The 20307-nt window shown below is 52.5% G+C and overlaps 5 protein-coding genes across 5 annotated transcripts; 1 reads left to right on the top strand and 4 right to left on the bottom strand.

The window, feature by feature from the left end:
- Positions 1–853: 853 nt before the first annotated feature.
- Positions 854–2833, bottom strand: BKA58DRAFT_412100 (uncharacterized protein; the record flags this gene model as incomplete). The annotated part of the gene is made up of 2 exons (XM_046172335.1): positions 854–2378; positions 2427–2833. 2 exons carry the CDS (start codon positions 2831–2833, stop codon positions 854–856), a joined length of 1932 nt encoding a protein of 643 aa, XP_046024174.1.
- Positions 2834–3794: 961 nt separating this feature from the next.
- Positions 3795–4966, bottom strand: BKA58DRAFT_386582 (uncharacterized protein). The gene has a single exon (XM_046170485.1). It carries the CDS (start codon positions 4533–4535, stop codon positions 3951–3953), a length of 585 nt encoding a protein of 194 aa, XP_046024173.1. The 5' UTR covers positions 4536–4966; the 3' UTR covers positions 3795–3950.
- A 3170-nt stretch (positions 4967–8136) lies between these two features.
- Positions 8137–9393, top strand: BKA58DRAFT_191381 (uncharacterized protein). The gene has a single exon (XM_046165609.1). The coding sequence runs from the start codon at positions 8420–8422 to the stop codon at positions 9230–9232; it is 813 nt and encodes a 270-aa protein (XP_046024172.1). The 5' UTR covers positions 8137–8419; the 3' UTR covers positions 9233–9393.
- A 2850-nt stretch (positions 9394–12243) lies between these two features.
- Positions 12244–13047, bottom strand: BKA58DRAFT_317847 (uncharacterized protein; the record flags this gene model as incomplete). The annotated part of the gene is made up of 2 exons (XM_046167648.1): positions 12244–12871; positions 12938–13047. 2 exons carry the CDS (start codon positions 13045–13047, stop codon positions 12244–12246), a joined length of 738 nt encoding a protein of 245 aa, XP_046024171.1.
- A 4951-nt stretch (positions 13048–17998) lies between these two features.
- BKA58DRAFT_421594 (MFS multidrug transporter-like protein) lies at positions 17999–19923 on the bottom strand. Its single transcript, XM_046172789.1, has 5 exons — positions 19687–19923; positions 19249–19638; positions 18617–19180; positions 18440–18558; positions 17999–18391 (listed from the first exon to the last, which is right to left on the bottom strand). The coding sequence occupies exons 1-5, from the start codon at positions 19897–19899 to the stop codon at positions 18058–18060; spliced, it is 1620 nt and encodes a 539-aa protein (XP_046024170.1). The 5' UTR covers positions 19900–19923; the 3' UTR covers positions 17999–18057.
- Between the last annotated feature and the right edge of the window lie 384 nt (positions 19924–20307).

Raw genomic sequence — 20307 nt, 5'->3', positions numbered from 1 at the left:
AAGGCCATGGCGAAGACTTGGAGCGTTTTAGTGTGCTAGGCTGAAAATTCTGCTGGAGAAGACGAAGAAGTGACCGCATAAAATCTGGCACTTTCTTTTTTGGAGGAAAAGACCCATGGCAACATGCTCTTCAGGTTTTTGGAGCAAATCACCAGCGGTATGGTGAAGAAGTGAGGAGTAAGAGTGCGTGGAAAGGTTGCTTTTACATCGAGAAGAGTATGAAACGGAACACCATTTGACCATAGATTCCTTTTTCTTTGTAGATGTGTGTTGTGCCAAGGGTGGCGTGACCGAGACATGTGCATGTAGATTATGGGTTTGTTGAGAAAAAGGGAGAGAAGCGGGCATAGAGCCTGTCCATCTCCTTTTCAAAATATACGTCTCCTCAGCATGTTCGTAAGTTTAAGGAAAGCCGAGTGGAGCGCAGCGAACACATTTCAGAGCACTTTCCATTTTTGGAACTAGTGGTCTCCATAATCGAGCGCCATTGGAGTTTTTAACAATAACGCTCGCATGCGTGAGTGGTAAGAGTGATCGACCGAACAATGCGGCCTTGTGTATTTACCGTAGTAGCGGACACGGTGTGCAATGGTGCTGGTTACATCGCACCCATGTCACCAGTTTTTCAGTATGACAGCGAAGCCGAGAAGTGATGAGCAGAAGTTCCATCCGCCATGTTCGAAATGGCTATTCGAATTTACGCTTTTCGCATGCCTTGTGAGACATGCTTTCCGTCTTCCGGGGTTTTGATCGACATAAGGCTTTGGTATTGATATTTTAGGATACTGATGGCCCCAAAGAAGTCTGCTGTAAGATAAATATGTCCATAAGTGAGACTTTCCCAAAGAGCGGTTTATATACGACTCCTAGCCAGCACATCTGCCGCCTTGTCCTTGGCATACGTAACATCCACGCCCTTCATCGCATCATCCTTCCTCCAATCATTCAGGATCTTAATAAACGCCGGACTACCATATCCAAACGTCGCATTCCTCTTCTCCCTCTCACTATCTTTGCCCTCGTTGTTGTAGTACCCTGGCGTGCACTCCTTCAAGAAGTCACCCCGGATCGCCGTGCCGTCAACAATCGTCTTCGTCCATGCCTCCTCCGCATCCTGCATCGGCTCCACAGTCCTGATTCCGCGTTTCTTACACTCCGATATGATATACGCATAGTGAATCGCTTGCTCGTTGGTGACATGCATGAAGTTTGGCGTAAGAGCAGCTTGCACGATCTGGACGAAGAGGCAGTTGGGGAAGTTGCGCGTTCCCCAAGCATGCAGTGTTTGTGCGCCATCAGCCCACTTCTCTGTTATGGTCTGATTGTCGCGGCCGTAGATCTCGATACCGGTCTTGTGCGACCATTCATTTGCGAGCTCGAAACCAGTGGCGTAGATGAGGCAGTCGAGTTCGTATTCTTGGCCGTTGGCTACGACGCCGTTGGGGGTGAGGTGGTCAACACCTCGACCTTTGGTATCGACGAGTGTGACGTTGGGACGGTTGAAGGTCGGTAGGTATTCATCGTGGAAGCAGGGGCGCTTGCAGAATTGGTTGTACCATGGTTTCAGAGCGTCGGCTGTTTCTTTGTCTTTGACGATCTCGTCGGTTCGATCGCGGATAGCGTTCATCTTCTTGAAGTCTGCGATCTGACGTTTTGCTGCAGCTTCCACAGGGTTGTTTGGGTCGATACCGGCGGTGATTAGAGACCGGATGATGTCTGTCCAGCGATCGGACACCATGTCTTCTTTCTCGTAGCCGCCGTTGACGATGTTATCGAAGTTGTCCATGCGCTTCTTCTGCCATCCTTTTTGGAGCGATTGTGCCCATGCCTCGTCGGTCGGGCGATTACCACGAACATCGATCGAAGAGGGTGTACGCTGGAAGACATAGAGCTGCTTTGCCCACTCACCCAAATGAGGTACAATTTGGACAGCTGTTGCGCCTGTCCCGATGATACCCACGCGCTTGTCTTTGAGCTTGTGCAAATTTCCCGATGGATCGCCGCCCGTATAGGCATAGTCCCAGCGCGAGGAGTGGAAGGAATGGCCTTTGAAGTCTTCGATGCCTTTCAAGCCGGGGAACTTGGGTCGATGAAGAGGACCAGCGGCGGGGATCACGAATCGTGACTTGATCTTGTCGCCGCGCGCTGTGTGCGTAGTCCATTTCCCTTCTTCTTCGTTCCATCGCATCTCCTTGCTTTCAGTCTGGAAGAGAGCACGCGAGTAAAGGTCGTACTTTTCGCCAATCATACGCGAGTGTCTAAGAAGCTCTTTGGCACGAGCATACTTCTCCGTAGGCATGTATCCCACTTCTTCGAGAAGGGGCATGTAGATGTAGGATTCGATGTCGCATTGTGCCCCGGGATACCTATTCCAGTACCTCCCTTGCTGTCAGTAAGTGGATCACATGTGGTTCAACAAAGCATACCAAGTTCCCCCAAAGTCTCCGGCTTTCTCAATGATCCTGAAGTCTGTAACGCCAGCCTCAATCAACCGCACGGCACAGACCTGAGCGCCGTATCCTCCACCGATAATTACCACCTCGGTCTCTTCTTCGATAGGCTCGCGCTCAAATCCGGGCTCGACCCAAGGATCGTCCAGGTAATGTGATAAGCTGCCATCAAGGAGTATGTATTGCTCTACGCCTTCATCTCGTGCTAAACGTCGATCACGCTCCTGGAGGTACTTTGCTTGGAGCGCTGCCGGGTCAAAAGGTAGCTCGTCTTTGTTTGCTATCTCCCCGGTCTTGATATCGATAGTAGATTTGGGAGCATCTGCCTCGGTCAAAGGTACCTCAGCTATTGGAGCTGCTGCGATCGGTCCTTTGGTCGTCATTCTGCGTCTGGATGGGTAGGACAAGGTGTATGATATCAGATCGAGTCTTGAGTTTGCTTAAAAAGCCCACAGCATTAACAATCGCGTGGTAGACGTCGAAAGAAACACAGGTCGATGTAGCCGCGGCAACCCCTCTCGCAAGAGCTTCCCCACTCCACCATCGCTTCAGTAGGCTCGCAACGAGACTGACCAGCTGCCCACGGATGCAAGTAGCCACGCCTGCTGATACTACAACTCATGTGCATATCGAGCGAATGCAGCCACCAGCCATGTTGAGTGTTCCGTCTAGCCCGAATGGTAAAGAGTGTTTGAGAGGACAAAGGTTTGGGGTAGATCTGTTCGTTCGGTGCAGATGTGGGGTAACTGGAGACTGATCTGCGATCGTCGACTAAGCTCAGTCGAGTCGTAACAGGCATCAGGAACCATAGTGCCGGGTAATGTTTCGAAGTTCAACGACAAGGCCGAGTTCAAGAGTATCTGGTGAAGCGCTTCGGTATTCGTCTTCCTCTACACCTGGGCACCCCTGACGCGCGGCTCTGTCATCCAGCTGGCGCGTACAGTAGGTCTAGACTCGAACCATCAACATGCTCCTCTCCAAGGGCTTATACTGTGTCGTAAGTTTCTCCGCAGCCATACTCACCCGATGAAACATCACCATGATGGGGGCTGAGGTGCAGTTGGGCACGAAAATGCATGACGTGGTCTTCGCGCTAACAGACTCGCTTGTCCCCATGGCCTGGCAGCAGCCCCAGAGCGCACCATCTGGCAGGACTCGGCCAAAATCAAATGTGCAACTCGTATCGTGCGACGCGTCCACGCCACGAATGCGACAGGCACAGCCCTGGTATCAGCAAGCGCCCGCTACAACGACGACCGATACGGAGCCGACGGCAAGACAGCGACATCTAAATCATCACGAAGAACAATGCACAGAGTGATAGTGTCAATCGAGAGTTCGTAATAGCGTAACACGTTTCATTGAATCATCCAAAGTCGTAACCAAATCGTGACCCAAGGTATATCCCATGTCCCATCCCTAGTTTATGTATAAAGAACGTAAGAAGTAATCATAAAAGAGCTGGAGAAGTAATCGTAAAGTGCGCGGCACCAGGGCTATCTAAGCCTCGCCGTTGATCTGCATGCGTCCAGCAACGCTCCTCTTGATCTGTTCCTCGCCAGAGCAGACCTTCATGTACAGGTCGGGGCTGGTGCCCAGGGAGCTGGGGCACATGAAGACAGGCTCAGCGATACCAAGCTTCTTCAGAGGCTGGTCGACGTAGTAGATCTGCGAAGGGCAGTATGTTCCAGCCTCGCAGTCGATCTTGCCGCAGCTGTCGTCGCTGGCATCCATAGCGAGGCCTTCGTCGTGACCGGGGCAGTTGGACGCAGACTCGCCCTTGGCGCAGTCGACGAAAGAGATGTCGTACCAGAGCTGGCCATTGGCGATGGAGTACTCGAATTGGGTGTGCTGACCAGCGACGAGGTTCTCAGACTTGCTGACCTTCATGGAAGTGCTGACACCGTTGTAGGGCTCGCTGTGGGTGGTTCGTGAAGGGATGCGGACTGCTGTAGGTACGCCGTATCCGGTAGAGATCGACCAGACCCAGATGTCGTAGCTGCAGCGGTTGGCGATGACGGCTTTGCCAGCAAGGGCAAGGCTAGCCTGGAGTGCCACGATGGCAAAGGTGAATTTGGAAAGCATTTTGTTGATTGAGAGGGTCTGTGACGGTGTTGTTTGAAGATGTTCTTTGTTGGCTACACAAGGGAGTGTGGCGAAGTTTCTTTATAGAGACTGTGTGTTGTTGATGGAGTGATGAATGAGTGGAGGTCCAGACCGTCAATTGAACAAGAGAGGGAAGTTTGGAAAGAATGTGATAAAGCTGTCGAAGCTTGACTGTGATGTGACAAGGAGTGTGTGTAGATCAAGAACAAAAGAGGGTGAACGTCGACTTTAAACACATGGGAGTTCAAAGTGGGCCCACGGCGTAGTCCAGCTCTTTATCACACCTACATCCGTTACCGAACAAGTATGGGCCCCCAAGGCCCAACAGGCCTGTCAGGCACACCAATCATACACTGAGACATTCAGGGCAGAACAAAGCGCCTCCGTGTCATCCGGCGGTAACTGCAGATTTTTCGTCCCGCAGAGGTGTTTTCAGCGCTGTCTGTGGAGACGGGGGTATGGGTTCTGGTTGGTCGGATTGCCTAATTGGGCGGCGCATACCTCAGCGCCCTGGATATGATGTAAGGAACTGTCTAGGCTCTTATGGAACACAGTTTCGGTCGTTGCTTTTTCTTTAGCCGATTCTGAAAGATAGGTGCCTTGGTCTACCTACACTTCCAAGACTTTGTTGCTGTGAATAGCTACTCCACTCCAAGGTACGCCCTTCGCGAGGGTCAATCAGAATGTACCGTGGCTATACTCACACGTATAATAACCATCGGTGGCGTTTTCTGTTATCTAACATCCTCACTAAGACGCAGTCATCGAGACGAGTGCAGGTGGAGCTTGGAATAGTCTATGGGAATGCAAGGCACAAATGATGCGCACCAATCGGTGAACGGCTAATTAGCAGACAGCGACGTGGTGAAGCCAAAAGCTAGTAGTGAGGTCGCATAGGCTAGAACGTGTTAGTGTAGGATCATGAAGTAGGATGACGATTGATCGATCGAGCATCCAATCCACCCGCATGGAAGAAGAAGCAGACTGCGTGAACACTCAGGTTGGGGATATCTGAACGCGTGTATGTGAAGCCACCTACGACGCTCAACATGAGAACGCCCATTGTTTCGCTCTCGAACACCGCGGCGCGCGAGATTGAATTTCATTCGTCACCCATGCAAGGTGTGAGGGCCTCGGTGAACGTTCTCATGGTTGCCGCCAAGCCGCCATCTGGATCAGGCATCGCCTACGTTTTTGAGTTCGGGAGGCAAGAAATGATCTGCCGTCTTCCCATGACTTCATCCTCTTTAGGTGACATGTCACTTTGCTTCTGCCTTATCAGACCCAGGTGCTTTTGGATTTCCTCGCTAAACCTGATCTTTGTGCCAACTGGGTGGAAAAGTACAGCAAGCTGCATGAGCTGTCAGATGACGTCGTGACCGCTATCCAGGGAGACACCGGACCGCCGACGTGTCTGTCAACAGACTCACCGGCCGAGACGGTTGGCAGGAAGAGGTTTTCGTGGCTCACACGTGTTTCGTTCGCGCTACTGCAGGATTTTCGCGGTTGAGGCAGTTCTCCGCCGGGGCTACGGGCTGCATGTGAAAATCGGCGCGATGGTACCTGACGGTTAGTCCGCCACACTGGGATGAAGGATCTTCTTCAACAGCCGGGTTAACAGGAGCCACGAAGACGTCCCGATAACCTAAAGCAGCGACTTCTGCTGGCGCCCAAGTCGTCAGCGCGCTCGCGCCACTTCGGCCAGCTATCTAATCGATAGCAGATAGGAAGATTGCCGACCTCCACGTTTCAGGCACGAAGGAGTTCGACGATCAACGGCGCATGTGTCAGCATCGTGCATACGCGCGAGAGAACACCTTGCAGGGCTTGCCCTATCAGGGGTTGCGACGGAGGGCGCGCTGCGACTGGGCTAAAAAGTGTGTGGATGAAGAGTTCGACTAGCATGCGGTCGAAAGCCGAAAAGAAACCACGTACCGCACTCGGAGTACAGCCGACAGCGGGGCGACAGCCACCTCAAAACCTGATGACGGGCCGGGTATACTAAACGCCGTTGATGCTGTGGGTCTGCGGCAGTATTCAACGAGGAAGAAGCTGAGCCGCCTCCGCGAAATTGCACTTTGGCCACGCAAGACGGCTGCTTGCCGCCAGCACACGGCGACACATCATGACAAACGGCGAGCGCATCCAGACCAAAATCGACGTTTCACTTAATCGCGAGGCCTGAGGCACGGCAGGCCTTCGGTGCTTCATCTTGAGTGAGATGAGGTTGAAAGAAACAATCTGGTGCCGCAACGGGTCGAAGATTAAACAGTGCTGGGTCACCTTGCTACAACCCCTCATTATCACTACCATTAATTTTACGACATCCTAGCTGTGTCGCATGCTTGGGTCGAGAAATGACGTTGAATTTTGATCTCGGCTCGTGGCTGATTACCTGGTGGGCGGTCGGGCACAGTCCTTGGAGGGTCGCTGACCATGCGGTGTACCGGATCCACGTCAAGAGACGAGATCTCCTCGCTGTCCCAGTGCGCTAACACGTGGCGACCGTCCACGCGGAAGATCGATGGCAGATGGTGACACTGAGGGTGGAGCCAAGTCGAGTGTCATGAAGCGCCACTGACTCTAGCAGTTATCGCACATCCACACGATCGACTACAATGGCGGAAGGATGTTGCGACAACGGGCGGCAGTCAAGCTTCCCCTCTTCTTCTACCTCGTTGGGCCGGCGCGATAGAAACGGGATCTCCAAATATCCCACGATTCGCCGTTTCACGATGACCTCTCCCGTCCGAGTAGAAATCCTTCGGCGGCTCCACTCTGCGAACGGCCTTCTAGAGTCTCGACTCTTCCCTCGGACAGCGATGAAAGTCGCACGGACTCGTGAACCGCTCGCCATCTGCGATACGAGCGAAAGGACCAAGTAGATGCTGTGGCACCAGAGCTGAAACTAAGGCGGACTGTAGTTGTGCAACTACTCGGAGTACCTTTCACAAGAGGTTTCTTCGACAGCCGGGTCAGGCCAACATGTACCCTGGGCTAAGAAAAACATCTGAAACCGTACCTGGTCCAGACGATTATAACAGCCAATAGGACAGTGGCGCACTTCGGGATATCTTTACGTTTTGCCGCTCTCGACTTAGCTCTCCGCTTAATGTTCCGAAGTGGGCGTTTGATGAGCTGTCCCTTGCGCAAGCCCAATGATCGTCTGTGTTTACCCCTGACGCTTGTCACATCTGGACCGTACCAACGAAATCCGAGTCGAAGCGCCAGAGTGCACGACAATCAACGACGGATAGACAAACAAAGCTTTATTGATTGCCGCGCACAACCGCAGTGAAGCACAAAGGGTTTGGAAGGAATGTAGCCACCGAAACATTCATTAGATGCGACCCGATAATAGCCAATGCGAATGCGTAGGGCTGCAGACTTCAAAATCTGGCCTACGGTGACTGTCACTGAGCAAGAGACGAAATGAAAGGATGCAAGCGGTCTACCAAGGGCTTGGTTGGGACGAGAATTGCGCTTGAGAGCGTCTAGCTCCAGGCACAGGTAAATCTGCGGAGGACGGGGCCGTGGGCGGAAATGTGATGGCGCTCGCGTTTAATTTCCTGGCCCATGTCAGCTGCACAACGCCCGTTTCCTGCTTAGCGTCAAGTTGTATAAATGTAGTTTATCCCCTCTGCCTTCCTCTACTACCCCAGGTCTGCGACTTCCAGGTTCGACATCCAGTCATTCACTCTCTACACAGTCAATCTTTGACACCACGTTCTCTACCGCCCTTCGGCACAAACACGCTCACTTCGCATCTGTAACCAAAAAACAATTCGACCGTCGAACCTTACCTGTCAACTCAAGTCCAGCTCCTATCCTTTACTAAATCAACCAACACGAAATCAATCAACATGCGCTACTCGATCGCCTTCTCCGCCGCCGTCCTGGCTGGCTCTGCGCTCGCCGCTCCCTCCTACGGTGGCTACGGCAGCCAGCACAAGCACGTCAAGAACGTCCATGTTGTCGTTGAGACTGTCGTCAAGACTGTCTACGTCACCGAGGGCTACGAGGTCCCCAAGCCTACCAGCTCCATCAGCGCTGCGTACGAGGCCCCGGCCAAGAACACCATGCCCGCCTACGCTCCCGTCAAGCCCACCAGCACTGCCGTCTACGCTCCTCCCCCTCCCCCTGCGCCCACCAGCGAGGCGCCCAAGCCCACCACCACCATGGTCTACCAGCCCGCTCCTCAGAAGCCCACCACCTACGACGCTCCTCCTCCCCCTGCTCCTACCAGCGAGGCTCCCAAGCCAACCACCACCCCCGCTGCTCCCGCTCCTTCCAGCGGTGGCTACATGGGCATTGTCGAGGAGGCGCGTGCCAAGCTCGGCATGAAGTCTCTTGAGTGCGACACCAAGCTCGAGGCCAACGCCATGAACGTCGTTGTTGAGGGCAACGGTGTCATGAAGCACAAGCTCAACCCCGGCACTTACGGCCAGGTTCTTGCCCCCGGCAAGCCCGACATGGAGTCTTTCGACCACGTCTTCTACGGTGGCTGGCTCTGCGAGATCCCCACCCTGCCCGGTCTCGAGGATGTCTGCGGCAGCGCGTCCAAGGGCTGGAACTACGAGGGTCAGACTGGCCACGCTGAGATCCTCACTTCTGACCAGTACACCAAGATTGGTTGTGCTAACCACGAGGGTATCTGGTGCTGCGACCTTGCATAAGCAAGTCACAACACGCGTTATGAGGGTGTATGGGGGTTACAATTCTTCTACTGTAGATGACAGGGCGGCTTGGAGATCAAACTCGCGACGCGTGCTTTCGCGCTGGTTGGAAACATATTCTTTTCTTCTGTATCTTACGGTACCAAACCTCTTTATTTTCCCTGCTCATTTTTTAGGGGAGCGCCTCTTTGCTCTGTTGCCGAATTACAGATCCACGAATTCATGACCCGAATCCCTTGCCTTTTTGTCTTGCCCATGTGACAATCTGAACGACCAACTGCCTATCACTCTCACCCTGCGACGATCACCCTTAACACGACTACTAACAATAAAAACTCCCAGCGATCTTCGCCTCTTTGACACGTCTCGTACCTGAACACGAGCTGAGCGAGCGCACGGCAGCCAAAGAAAGAAGGTGACAGACGCGACCCAGCACGAACCCGGGCGGCTGCGGAGATGACCCCGTAAGCACTCTGAGCTCAGGCACACTTCGTGTTCTGTGCCTGCCAAGGGGGCGTGGCGCGGCTTTGGCAGACTGCCGCGCCGCTTCGTCACTCAACCACAGAAGGGAGTGTGTGCCCCCAAATTCCAATAGCTGCCCCCAGCCCCCTTTCAACAAAGAACGTTCAGCTAAGTATCGAGTGCCTCGCGCCATGGCATCTGGCGGTAAGGAGCTGTGGCGATAAAGTTTGCCTGTCGCTTCAAAGTATGGGTTGTCAGGAGACTGGCGTCGCCCGAAAACCAGGTCACACATCTCACAAACCATTGAAACCAAAACGAAGAAATAATCATGTTCAACACCATGCGTCGCACGAGCAACGCTGCAATGCTACAACGCTGACGGACTTGCGACATGGGGCCTTTTGCGCGCGCAGGCCGGGTGTCGGCTTCCCCCCAGCTTGGCTTCGCCTGGCCTAACACTGGCCCGCTGCCCATCGTTAAACTGGGTCGCGCACTCGGTACAGGGATCAAAAACCGTCGTCACTTGCACATCGTCATTTCGTGAATCGGGGTGGGGATACTGATACTGTTGGCTTCGGCGATGTAGTCGGTGATTTGGCATGAAGATCGCGCGTGGTCTAGAGGTGGCTGGACTTTTCGTGACAGTTGAGGCGTCGTGCCGGTGGTTCGTTGCGCGGGGTGCCTCGACTGCGCCTGTTGGTTGTTTCCTCGAGAAGGGTTTTCCGACCATGGCGGTGCATGGGGGTACGTAAGTTGGGTGACAAGGGACGACGACTGCGCAATCGAAGACGGGCTGTAACGAGTATTGTGCCCGATATCGTTGCCGTGTGGTGTTGAGATTGCGTAAGTCGTCGTTGTGTCTGCCGCTTCCTGGCAAACCTTGGGGACCTTGAGGAGAGACCCGAAGAACATGGGATGCGACAATTGCATCGCATCGACGTAACCTTTTGGTGCTTCATTTATCGCACTGCCAACGAGAAGATAGTGATTTTGAACAGTTCCTTACGCAAAGATATTGCTATTACGGGCTCTTTCAGCCGAAACTGAACTCGGCATCGCGCAGACGCACGCAGGCTATTTCTCTATATGCTCGTAGCGCGACGGGCTGTGTCCCCACGAATTCCTAGGAAATTGCCCTCGGCACATGGGCAGTTCTTGAAGATGAGGGTGAAGCTGGAACCAGTCCGCCATGTCGCGCATGTACTTGCGTCCTTCAGTATCGTTCTCAGACGCAAATAGGATCTGTCGAAAGCAAGCGACGTCAGCTGCATAAATCCAATCATTGGTGGAGAATATCGCTATGAGTGACGCTTGCTGTGCGTCGTATACTACCTATCAAATCTAGTCTATGTTACTATGCTTCGCATCGCATCGTATCGCATCGCATCGCAAAATATCTGCGTCACTCTCTGTGGACTTCATGTCTCTTCCAGATGACGGTAATCGTGGGGTTCGCATGCAAACGTTGCATAGTTCGCGGAGTCCAGAAGGAAGTCGTTCATGTCAGTTTCAGCATCTCCTTGTGATATGTGCGGTCAGAGATCATTCTCGGTCGGCTTCTTTACACTTCCATCGTCATCAGGTGTTTATATGTTCATAAGCTGTAACTTGGGTTTGCTCAGCTCAAGGTCGGATACGCCGATACATGAGATGGTTTCAGTATTTGTTGGGGTTGAATCGATCTGCCGGTGTCGAATGAACCTGCCGGTGTCGAATGCACTTGCCGGTACTGAATGGGGGGTCACTAGTGTGACGATATGGTAACAAAGTGTTGGTGCTGAACGGAAGTGACGGTATGAGAAGAAAGTGCCGACATGGTAAAGATGCCTGTGGCGAATATGTTTGCCGGTGCTGGATATCTCTGCCGGTGGTCATGGAAATGCTGGTGTGGAAATATGTGTCGGGCGGGAAGAATGCTGATATACAAAGATTTGTCGGGTGTGAAAGATGACATTAGGTGTAGAGGTTTGCCGTGCGTGAATCTTTGTCGGAACTGGAATATACCGGCATGATTGAGTATCGGTAGTGAGTATAACGGTGCTGAATCATTTGTCGGTAGTAAATAAGATGTCGAACAGAGAGATATTCCTGTCTAGGTGATTTCCGTTTCGGAAACATACTCGCATGCACCTCTGCTGATGCTCGCCATCCCGAGTAGAGCACCAGTAAAGCATGCTTCCTTGCTCCACAGTCCTCTAGTCCTTCCGAGTACCAAGTGGGCAATCATGGTTGTATGACGTTTGGTCGACTGGTTGCCGACAACGCCGACGCACATGTTGAGCTCCACCACACCTTTCATCAAAAGTGGACAGGCTGCCCCGCTCGATCACTCCTGGAATGACTTGCGCATATGCGAATACCCATAGGCCATACATCTTCCCACATACAATGACTATACAGTAGACTAGGTAGTGTTCGTTCATCATTACCAAACAAAAAGCCTCCATATACCAACGCCTCTTTTTCGCCCAAAGTACTACCCATGAACGCCATGCTTAGTTCACCAACCTGATGCCCGGAATGCTAACGTGAGAGGTATAACTAATCGCTCAATAACGCCCCACTGACACCTCCCCCACGAAACTCGGAAGCAGCTCGCCATCCTCTGGCGGGGTATCTGGTGCTAGTCCTGCTTGTGTACTCGCTCGTCGTCCCATCAAACTGCCAGCAACGCTGACACTTCCACTCCTTCCGCCGTCGAACCTCATCCTCTTGCTCCCTCTGTCCATACCTTCGAGCTCCTCTCTCAAGTTTCCTACCTCTTCTTCCTTCTCTTTCCAAAGTGTCAACACTGCTTGCCTCTCCTCGTGTAGTCTCGTCTCCTCAGCTTCTTTCTCTTTCTTGATGACGTCCAGTACGGCGTCCCTGCCTGCCTTTGCTGCAGCCTCATCTTGCATGCTTGTGCCCGTCGAGCAACCTATAGCACCGAGTATGTCGCCCGCTGCTGACAGAATAGGTACACCACCGCCCAGCGTTGTGAAGCGTCCCATGATTGTGTTGCCGATGCCCGAGGTTGCGCTGCCTGGCCACGGTGTTTCTTGGTATGCGGAGGTCGGGATGCGATTGCCAGCGGCAGTGAAGGCCATGTCCATGGCGGTATTGATGGACGTTATCTTGGCTGAGTCCATGCGAGTGAAGGCTAACAGGTGTGTGTGCGCATCAACTACAGCGATGCTCCTGTTGTTGTGTTAGCACGGTTGGTCCCATCCTGTCGCATGCCATGCGTCTGGGAGGGGAACTTACATGGGAACACCCACTTCAATCGCATGCTGCTCCGCGGCTTGTAGAGCGACTCTTGCTCCACTCTGCGTCAAGGTGGGTACGGCAGCGGTTGCTGATGCGGTTGGTGACATGTTGAAGTACGTATGTCGCAGTAACATGGAAAGTAAAGAGAAAGAGTACAGAGACAGGTAGTAATACAGGTAACGGAATTAGCCGCGGTCGCGTGCCCACGATCTAGTACACTCCTGATGCTCGGGTATGCGGAAGACTACAGCGGATCCGACGTTCTTTTAGGCAGGCGGCTCTTCGAAAGATGGGGACAAGTCGCCTTTAAGATAAGCAGTCAGCTGAAACGATGTCAAAGTCTCTTTCATTACAGCCTGTTGCGTGCTGCGTGGATATACCAGACCGAAGCGGAGTAAAACGGCGACAAGGTCTCATCTACCCCAGATCAAGGGTCTCAGAGACCCGTGCTTCCGGTGTAATAGCTGAGACTTGTGAATTTTGTTCGAAGCGGGCACGTGTGCCGTAGTGGAGCATCTTTTGTGGGCGGGTTAAGATGCCCAAATTAGGAAACCCATTTGCGATCTGGGCTGCAAACTGGATACTCAAGCCCAATGACCATGTCAATGGCATAAGATGTTGCGATCAGAGCTCCTAAGGCAGAGGGAATGTCGTACGAGTCGATTCAGCTGTGCGACCAGGAAGTTGAGGCATGAAGAGGTGCTGTTCAGGCGGTGTAGAGGTTGGCTGAGAAGTTGCTGATCAATGGTCAGGTTGAAGCTGGGAAATACGTCTTCATCACGACTATATAGCTACCATCGGTAGAACAACCCCTAGGCGGGATGACTATGGTGCTGTTGAATGCGTTGTGTGGTGTGCCGCTGCTGTCTTCAATGTTGTGTTCGAAATGCCGTTCGCGTGGCCTTTCAGCGCTTGCCCGTAGCGGGTCTAGTGGAAAGCGGTGAGGAGGAGCTGTACCTAGGTATGTCCTTTTGGCCACAGGCTTGACGTCTTGTACTGCTCTCCGTCCCTACAGGAAGTAGCCATTTCTATCTTCACTTTCACTTCAATGCATCAATATATAGCGCTGCGCAAGAGTTGGAATAATTGGAACAAACTCAAAGTGGTGCGCGCTCCTTACTCGGCAGCGGTCATCTTAGGCATGATGTCGTTATAGGCGATTTCAATGTTATTGCTTTGCATCTTTCATTTTGAATACTATCTGCAGTGATAAGTGGACATAGTACTACTGATTGCAGAAGACGACGATGACTACGTGCAAGCTCAAATTTGGCCATGGACGTGGGCTTCTCAGGCTTGTCTTTCACTGTCTAGCACTGCACTCTAAACGATGTGCGCAAGATAGGTTCCGAACATAACAGCGAAAAGCTTTTTCTCGTTCTGGAAGCTTCAGGATCACTAATAGTCACCTAGAGACACTGTTGAGACATCTTCGCGCTCGTTGCGACCGGTTGGCAGCCCTTCCTTTCCTTTGGTGTGCGTTGGCCTCCTCATTGTCCGTCACCCCAGCATCTATATCTATCGTTGCACAGTGTCATCATTGTTACGTTCGAAGTCACCTTCACTTTTGTAATTAATGCGCTTTGTCACCGGACTGACGAATCGCACCTTTGTTGGACGTCATCTGCAAACGCTTTACACCCCCCACACAGCTTGTGCGACACCGCCTTGACAACCACCTTGTGACCGAGAATTCTAACTCCAAAAACATTCGCTACACCACACATTCGGTGCACACCAATTTTCTTTGCCATTGACACTCCAGCTCGACAGAGCAACACACCACACAATGTCGAACGTCGCACTTTACGAAGGTCTCGTCTACTTCGGCTTGACCATATTGGGCTCACTTCCCTCCATCGCCCCATATCTTCTACCGGTCATATACCCCAATTCACCCCCCGAAAAATGGCAGTTCCCCTCCGCTGGCGCCGCGAACGCAACTACAGTCACACAAACGGCCACCTTCTTCCCGAAGCCGAAGACCTTGTCCGACAAGGTCTACCAGACCATCATCCAGACACAAACTGCGACGCGCACCTCCACTACCACAACCACAGTCCCAAAGACCATATACGCCACAGTAACTGAACATGTCACGTCTGTGTCCACCTCCATAGACCACCATTGGCTCACAAAGTGGACACACTACCCCATCGACCCGGCAATCCCATACACGACAGTACTCTACGACCCCGGAGCCGCTCTGAGCTCGAGTACTCCTGCGGCTGAAGCGTACCCTACGGTCGCCATACAACTGTCCGCAGCAGTGCCTACCTCCGCAACATGGTTTCCATGGAGAGCACTCACGTTCATCCTGCTCGTCTTACTGATGAGCTCGGCCGCCGCAAATATACTCATGTGGTACTGGGAGCCAAAAGTGATCAGGCTGTCAGGCCAGCTGCAGATCGCGCAAGAAGCCTACGGAATGATGAAGCGAAGCCGTGCGGACATCGCAGAGAAGGCGCTGGCAGAGCGAGCAACCCTGCTTGGTAGATGCGACAATGTGGAGAGGTCAGCTAAGCTTCTGCCTGGGCGAGATGCGATACTTCAAGGCCTCGGTATCCTTGAAGCTGACGAAGGCGAACTCGACCAAAAGACGCTCAACATCAGATCAGAAGCTAGACTGACTGCTCTGATCGCGGACAAACAGCGCCTGGAATACCTGGAGCTGGAGAACAAGGCCCAGAGAACGGAGATCAGGGACCTCAAAGAGACGATCACCACCCGATTGTACAGTCACTATGTCCCTGGCGTCGCTCGACACTTTGACGACTTGCTAAAAGACAAGCAACGAGAGATCAGCAACCTTCGACGTATGATCAATACGGACAACGTTGGCGAGGCTGTCAAGAAGTCTGCCCGGCTCCACGAGGAGAGAGAGGCTGAGCTCATTGAGCTACGGCCTCTACGCACCAAGGTTGTTACCCTAGAGCAGGCGCTGAAGGAAGCCAAGAACGAGACTTCGCTAGTGCAGGGTGAGAAGAAGACCCAGGGTGTAGATGATGAACGGCGCTGGAACCGAGAGCGTGACAGCTTGCGCAAAGAACAACGCACCAAAGTCGACGCCTTGAAAGGGAAGCACAACAGTGAAATCGCCACACTGAAGTCAACGATGAACATAGCTAACGGTTTGGGATACTCAGACCTGCGAAACGACCTGGCTCGAGCAGACGAAAAGTCCGCGGCACTAGAGAAGAATCTGAAACTTGCCTCACAGCAGGTACCGGACATGTTGGCGAAGCTGAAGCAAATGGAAGACGAGAAGGCGGATGACAACACGAAGTGCGAGAGAGAAAAGGCCAGACTGCGCCAACGCATCACCGACCTTGAAGGCGGAAAGGCAAACGACGAGAAGACTTGTGAGGACAACAAGAGACAGCTTGAGAAGGCTCTGGAGAAGGCCACCCAGACGCAATGCTCCCAATATTCAGCAGCAACGGGTAACACCGCGACTAACCTTCAGTCTGTTGCCACCATCGAGGCGGATCTTCGAGACCAGGTTCATAACTTGAGCGAGAACGTGCAGGCCCTAAATACTCAGGTCGCAACCCTCACGCAGGAGCGTGACACCGCCATCGGAGAGACCACCGAAGCCAAGTCTAAGGGCGAGGCGGTTTACTGTGCGTTACAAGATCTCAATGCAAAAGGCAACAGTGGCGCGGCAGCTGCAACAATCGCGCAGTATCAGAGAGAGTCTGTCCAGAAAGACCAGTCGATCCAGAACCTACAGACCGAAAATAACAACCAGACGATTCTAGTTAGCCGACTCCGTCAAGAAGGCGGTCAAGAGATCAGCCGACGTGATCAGAAGATACAGCAGCTTGAATTGGACGCGACAAACAGCAGTCAAACCATTCAGAAGAACCAGCAAACCATCGCGTCCTTGCAGCAGCGCATCAGTTCTCTCGAGAACGACGTCGCGGCTAAGAAGATCGAATACCAAAAGCTCAATACAGGCATCCAGGCTCTGAGTCGTGGCCAGCCCGTAACCATCGATGTAGCGTCTTCAACCCAGATTGAAGCGTTGAAGAAAGACAACGAGTCATTGAAGAAGGATGTCCAGGCTGAGAAGGACAAATACCTCCTCAAAGTCGTTGACCTCAAGAACGAGATTGATGATACACAACGCGAAACCAGGGAGACGAAAGAGAAACTCAAGGTTGCTGTCGAATCGCGAGACGAGGTCATCGCCGCGAAGATCGCGGAGTGCAAACGTGAGCGCCAGCAGGAGATCGACGATCTGAAGAACTCGCAAGCGAGTTCGACAATCAATTCGTTGCAATATCGAGTTGAGCAATACCAGCGAGAGAACACGGATCTCAAAGAAGAAAATTCAGAGCTCAAAGAAGACGTCAAAGAAGCCTGGAAAAGACTTCTGGTCAAGAGAGACGACGAGCTGCTAGCGATCAAAAAGGAACTCGGAGCCGCCAAAAACCAGGTCAAGCACCAACAGCAACTGACTCACAACTTCCGAATAAGGTGGATGAAACTTGAGAACAACCAGGCTTTCAAGTTGGGGCAGTTGACTTATGCTGAGGTCAAAGAAGGCCTCCTCATGGGTAGTGATAGTGAGATCAAGGATCAGATGAAGAAGGTCCTTCAGGATAATGAAGATCTAAAGGCTGAGGTCAAGAGATTGGAAGATGAGGTTGAAAGGTTGTGGAAACACAACACCGAGGAGGTGGATATGGAGGTGGAGATAGCTGAGGCTTACGAATCCGACGAGGAGTAAGATGGTCATAGGCTCTTGGCTCATGCAAGGGAGCAAGAGTATTGACCAGAGAGAAGGAGTTGGGGACTATACCAGTCAGTGCGACACCGCTAATCTGGGTGTCGTCATTGATGGCGAGATGTAGGACGGATTCAGTGCGATGAAGATCATGGTGAGGCTCACTCACGCCGGGTTCTGCGGGCTTCTGGAGAAACTAGAGGGAGTGTTGTGGCATCCGGCCGTCTGTTTGGGGCTTGGGTCTGGTGTTTGCGCGCGGTCTGAGTACCTTAGGGTTGGTGTCTGGGCGTTTTCGGTGCTGCGGATACGTCCTCGCGCAGTCATAGTTTAGTTGCAACGAATACATTCTCATAAACGTATTACTCTTCTCTATTTCTCATATGATCTATCCCAAGCCTCTCCAGCTCATCTTCCTTAGCTGAGCCCCATAGAACCATAGACCCACAGGCCCTACTAACCCCACTGCCAAAGTCAAGAATGCTAACAAGCTGTTTCCCCATCCCAAACCCAATGTCTCATACATTTTTGGCGCAAAAAGCGGAAAGCTGAAACCGCACATAGTTCTCATGAATGCTCCTACGCTGGCCGCGGAGGCTGCGTAATTGGCTTCGTACGCGTCGGTTGTGTAGGCTTGGGCGCATTGAAACCCGATTATCAGGCCGATTGCTATAATGACGGCGCCAATGTTGGGTACGATGAAGTGAACGGCGTTGTGCGCGCTGTATATGGTTAGTATGATGACAGTGAGAGGTGTGGAGTAGACTGACCTCCAACCATAGATAAAAAGACCGATAGGGCAGAGGATGCCTGCGATGAGCATGGGTGGAACGCGGAACTCCGGAACCCCTTCGGTGAGCTTGCAGTAAGTCTTCATCCGTTCATACAGCTAGCCTCGAGTCAGCGCTGTACATTCGTGACCAGGAAGCTGGGCTTGGTAGACGTACCCGATCGATAAGCGGATGCGAAATCTGCAAGCCGATCATGAAGCCCAAACAAAGCGATAAGTAGTTAAGCGACGCAGGCCCAGTATCCATATCATACACCTCCTCAAACACCATCGGGAACGTCGAGAGCATCAGATACATGACACCATACAGAAAGGCGCGATATATCGAGGGCGCCTGAGTCGCGGGGTGGGTGAACATCATGATGAACGGCAGAATTAACCTTTTCCTCAATATCCTGCTCATGCGGCCTCCTGTTTCATACTCGGTCCGTACGACTATATCGTTTCGTATACCCTTCATGGCTTTTCTGACAGCCTTTGCTTTTTTGCCGAGGATAGCAGGTGCAAAGGTCTCGCGTAGGAAAAAGAGCGCGGTGAGCTGGACGAGGACCGTGAAGATGGATGTGGCGAAGAAGATCCAGCGCCAGTTGGCGCCTGTGGATATGTATGCACCGACAATCGGTGCTACGCAAGGTGCCAGCCATGTCAGAATGCCGTATATGGCCTGGCCTTTTCCGCGTTCTTCTTTTGACCAGGTGTCAGCGAGAACGCCGTTACACAGCTAGCTTTCGTCAGTCATGTGTATCGATGATGTGTAACTTGCGATGAAGGTGCACTGGTTTGACGTACAGCTTGGGGTGCCGCTCCGCCTAGCCCGCTAAGAAACCGAAAAGCAAGCATCTGCTCCTTGGTCTGCGCAAACCCGCAGCAAGTGTTGAAAAGAAGGTACGCAAGATTGGCATACTGTAAGACTGTAACGCGCCCGAAGATCTCGCTCAGAGGCGCAAGTACGAAGGGTCCTTGAGCGTAGCCAAGAAGGAATATGGTCATGACCAGTTGGCGCATAAAGCCGTCCGGTATATCAAAGTCATCCCCAATGTCCGGCAACACAGGCGTTACCATAGTCGACGAGAACGGCGATATGAAGGTAAAGAGCGATACGAGTATTGTAGCTACCCATTTGCGTTTGCTGTTCCAATTGAGAGGGTTGCTAGGGTCGTTCGGGCCGTCCCAGGTGATCTACACGTCATGTCAGTGGCAGTGTCATGAGACATCAGAGAGGCTTACAATGATTTCTTCACCTTTACGAAGACCCTCCTCCATGTTCTCGCGACCAGCCTCGTACCCTGACTCTTCTTGCTCCCACTGTAGGAACAAACGCTGGGTGCTAAGGAGCCAACGACCGTCCCCTTCGAATGAGAACCTCGGCAGTGCTAAGGAGTCGCGCGCGCTCCCGTCATCTCCGGAAGATCGACCAAGCAACCTGTCTTTAAAGTTCATGGTAAGTAACGAGTGTTGAGATTGAACGAATGATGAATCCAAAGAATGATGATAGCGACTGTGGTGATGGGTGGTACCTTTTCTTGTTACAGGGGCAGATCGCTTGCATATAGCATCAAAACCTGCTTGCCAACTCTCATCAATTGAGGCAGTGTCAAAGAGGCGCTCACTAAGAGGAGGCTGTTCACGGTGCCAAAAGCACTATACGGCCAAATGACCTCAAAGTACAGTATCAACGGTGTAGCGTGAATGCCACGGTCCAAGAAAGATGGCTTCGAGATGCCCAGGTTCAGGTTGGTAAGGCTGCGGTGAGACCCTTGCGGAGGGTGTAATCAAGAATAGAAAACTGTCGCGTGGGCGCACGGTAGCCACCACATCTCAGATCACCCATAGCCAATAACAGGGCTG

This window comes from Alternaria rosae (assembly GCF_020736505.1).
Source record: "Alternaria rosae strain MPI-PUGE-AT-0040 chromosome Unknown BKA58scaffold_6, whole genome shotgun sequence".
Classification (NCBI taxonomy): Eukaryota; Fungi; Ascomycota; class Dothideomycetes; order Pleosporales; family Pleosporaceae; genus Alternaria; species Alternaria rosae.
The sequence above is the reverse complement of the archived record's forward strand: the minus strand, read 5'-3'. Positions and strand labels throughout refer to the sequence as shown.

Coding starts and splice junctions, on each gene's coding strand:
- BKA58DRAFT_386582 (XM_046170485.1), bottom strand. CDS start 4,535: ATGCTTTCCAAATTCACCTTTGCCATCGTGGCACTCCAGGCTAGCCTT.
- BKA58DRAFT_191381 (XM_046165609.1), top strand. CDS start 8,420: ATGCGCTACTCGATCGCCTTCTCCGCCGCCGTCCTGGCTGGCTCTGCG.
- BKA58DRAFT_421594 (XM_046172789.1), bottom strand. CDS start 19,899: ATGAACTTTAAAGACAGGTTGCTTGGTCGATCTTCCGGAGATGACGGG. Junction 18,559..18,616: donor CGCATCCGCTTATCGATCGG/GTACGTCTACCA, acceptor ACTCGAGGCTAG/CTGTATGAACGGATGAAGAC. Junction 18,392..18,439: donor CTTTTTATCTATGGTTGGAG/GTCAGTCTACTC, acceptor AACCATATACAG/CGCGCACAACGCCGTTCACT.